Source organism: Drosophila takahashii, chromosome 2L (assembly GCF_030179915.1).
Source record: "Drosophila takahashii strain IR98-3 E-12201 chromosome 2L, DtakHiC1v2, whole genome shotgun sequence".
NCBI lineage: Eukaryota > Metazoa > Arthropoda > Insecta > Diptera > Drosophilidae > Drosophila > Drosophila takahashii.
The window spans coordinates 35,359,245-35,361,391 of NC_091678.1; the positions used below are offsets into that span (position 1 = coordinate 35,359,245).

Genomic DNA, 2,147 nt, shown 5'->3' on the forward strand with positions numbered 1-2,147 from the left:
GCTATGACTATGGATGCTGACGAATCGTAGTCGGGCGGACCTGGGCAGGTCTTTAAAGTGCCTCCCCTCAAGTCAGGCGTGTCAAGCGACCCGTGCCCGCTGACTTTCAGGTTCGCAGCTGAGGGGTTAATCCAGCTGTGTTTTAACGGAGCCTTCCCAGGGCCGGGCAACCCTGGGTCGGAAGTGGCCTTGCCGTGGCTTTGGGGCGGAGTCACGGTCGACTTTTTCATAGAGCCCCAACAACCCTCAGGCCCGCCGCGCTTGCCTGGTCGAGCAACGCGGGCGATCATGTACTGACAATGAAACCCAACACCGTAGCTTCGGACCTCACGGGGGAGGTTAAACCCCAAACCGATTCCGCTACCGTCGAGGTAGGGCCGCGAACACCCAGTCAGGGTGCTCCGGCTCCGATGGGAACGGAAGGGGCTGCTAAGACCAGCACCCCACTAGACAACAAGAACAACAACCCACACAGTAGCGGAACCCAGCCGGGTACCAGCAAGGCAGCCACCGTTACGCATCAGCAGCGTAAGGCCAAGGTCAGTCGGGCCCGTTTTATTCTCGGCAAGATAGCCAAGAATGAGGCAGAGGGCAAGACTGACCAGCGCGATGCGGAGGACAAGACTCGATGCCTTGCGGAGATCGCAGAATTCGAAGAATACATGAGGACGCGCCCGGAGGCCACTGTAACAAACACAAAAAGGGACCGCTCGCATGAGGCAAGCGTGAGCGCACCGAAACGGGCAAAGGACGCACAGGGGAGGCCAAGACCGACCTCCTTTGTGAAGAAGGCCAAGAAATTCAGCGACGTAGCCAGAGACAGAATCGCGATGGCACTGGTGGACGACCTGCACGACGACGGACGCCTGCTGTCGGAGAAGTGGGAGGAGATCGAGATCAAGGTGGCCGACATGGTAGCTGAAAGGCTATCAGCCGTGCCAGACGGTCCGATCCCCTCCTTCGACTCGTCGGACATGGTCAGAGGGCACCGGGTGATCAAGTGCGATGACTCGTTCTCGAGGACCTTCCTGGCGGAATGCATATCCAAGATTGGAAATGCATGGGACGGCCTTAGCATTAGGCTCGTCCACGCCAGGGAGATTCCAAGGAGGCCGCGGGCTCGCATTTGGTTGCCAAAGGGGCAGACTGACCAAGGAAAGGTGCTGTCGCTGCTGAGGGCTCAGAACCCAGAAGTGCATACTGAGGACTGGGCAATACTCAAAGTAGAGAAGGAGATGAAGACGAGCCAGCCGTTCCTCTTCCTCATCAACCAGCGCTGCCTGCCGCAGCTTGAGAAGGCCGACTACACCATCCGGTACGGCCTACGGAAGGCCAAGATCAAGGTCTTCCTGGCAGAGCCGGATGATGTTCTCGAGGAGGTCGATGACACCAACAAGCTGTTGGATGACCTGGTCATCGACGACAAGACCCCAGACATAACACCCAACACCGATGCCTAAAGTCGTGCAGATTAACCTGAAGCGCAGCATGCATGCTTCAGCCAATCTTGCAGTTCTTCTCAGTGAGAGGAACATTGACATAGGCATCGTTCAAGAACCATGGACGCGAGACAGACAAATCTCGGGTCTAACACAACAAGGATATAAACTCTTTTATACTAACTCGACAGGTAGGCCGAGAGCAGGTATTATTATAAAGAATAACTATAACGCACTTCTATGCCCCAATCTTAGCACACCGGATCTAGCAGTTGCCAGATTCGTGGCGGCGGATGGGACATCGATGGTGATAGCCTCATCCTACATGGCCCATGATGAACCGGCTCCACCTGAGTCAGTCATCAAGCTGCTGCAATGGGCGGAAGATACTAAGACGACCCTGGTGCTCGGATGCGACGCTAACGCGAGGCACGCACTATGGGGAAGCTCGGAAACCAACGAAAGGGGTGAGTCTCTTTTTGATAATATTATCTGCCGCAACATCACCATATGTAACAGAGGTAACACACCCACCTTTATATTCCCAAGCACAAGGGAATTTCAGGGATGGGAAGAGGTGTTAGACCTAACTTTACAGACAGAATTTAGTAGATATAAGGTTGAAAAGTGGATAGTGTCGAAACAAAATTCCTTTTCAGATCACAGGTACATTTTCTTCGAAATTTCGATTCCGATTAGCAAACCGGA

At 54.4% G+C, this 2,147-nt stretch overlaps 1 protein-coding gene across 1 annotated transcript; it reads left to right on the forward strand.

The window, feature by feature from the left end:
- Positions 1 to 299: 299 nt before the first annotated feature.
- LOC138914894 (uncharacterized) lies at positions 300 to 1,754 on the forward strand. Its single transcript, XM_070219595.1, has 2 exons — positions 300 to 1,630; positions 1,695 to 1,754. The coding sequence occupies exon 1, from the start codon at positions 300 to 302 to the stop codon at positions 1,458 to 1,460; it is 1,161 nt and encodes a 386-aa protein (XP_070075696.1). The 3' UTR covers positions 1,461 to 1,630; positions 1,695 to 1,754.
- The last annotated feature ends 393 nt before the right edge of the window (positions 1,755 to 2,147 follow it).

Coding starts and splice junctions, on each gene's coding strand:
- LOC138914894 (XM_070219595.1), top strand. CDS start 300: ATGAAACCCAACACCGTAGCTTCGGACCTCACGGGGGAGGTTAAACCC.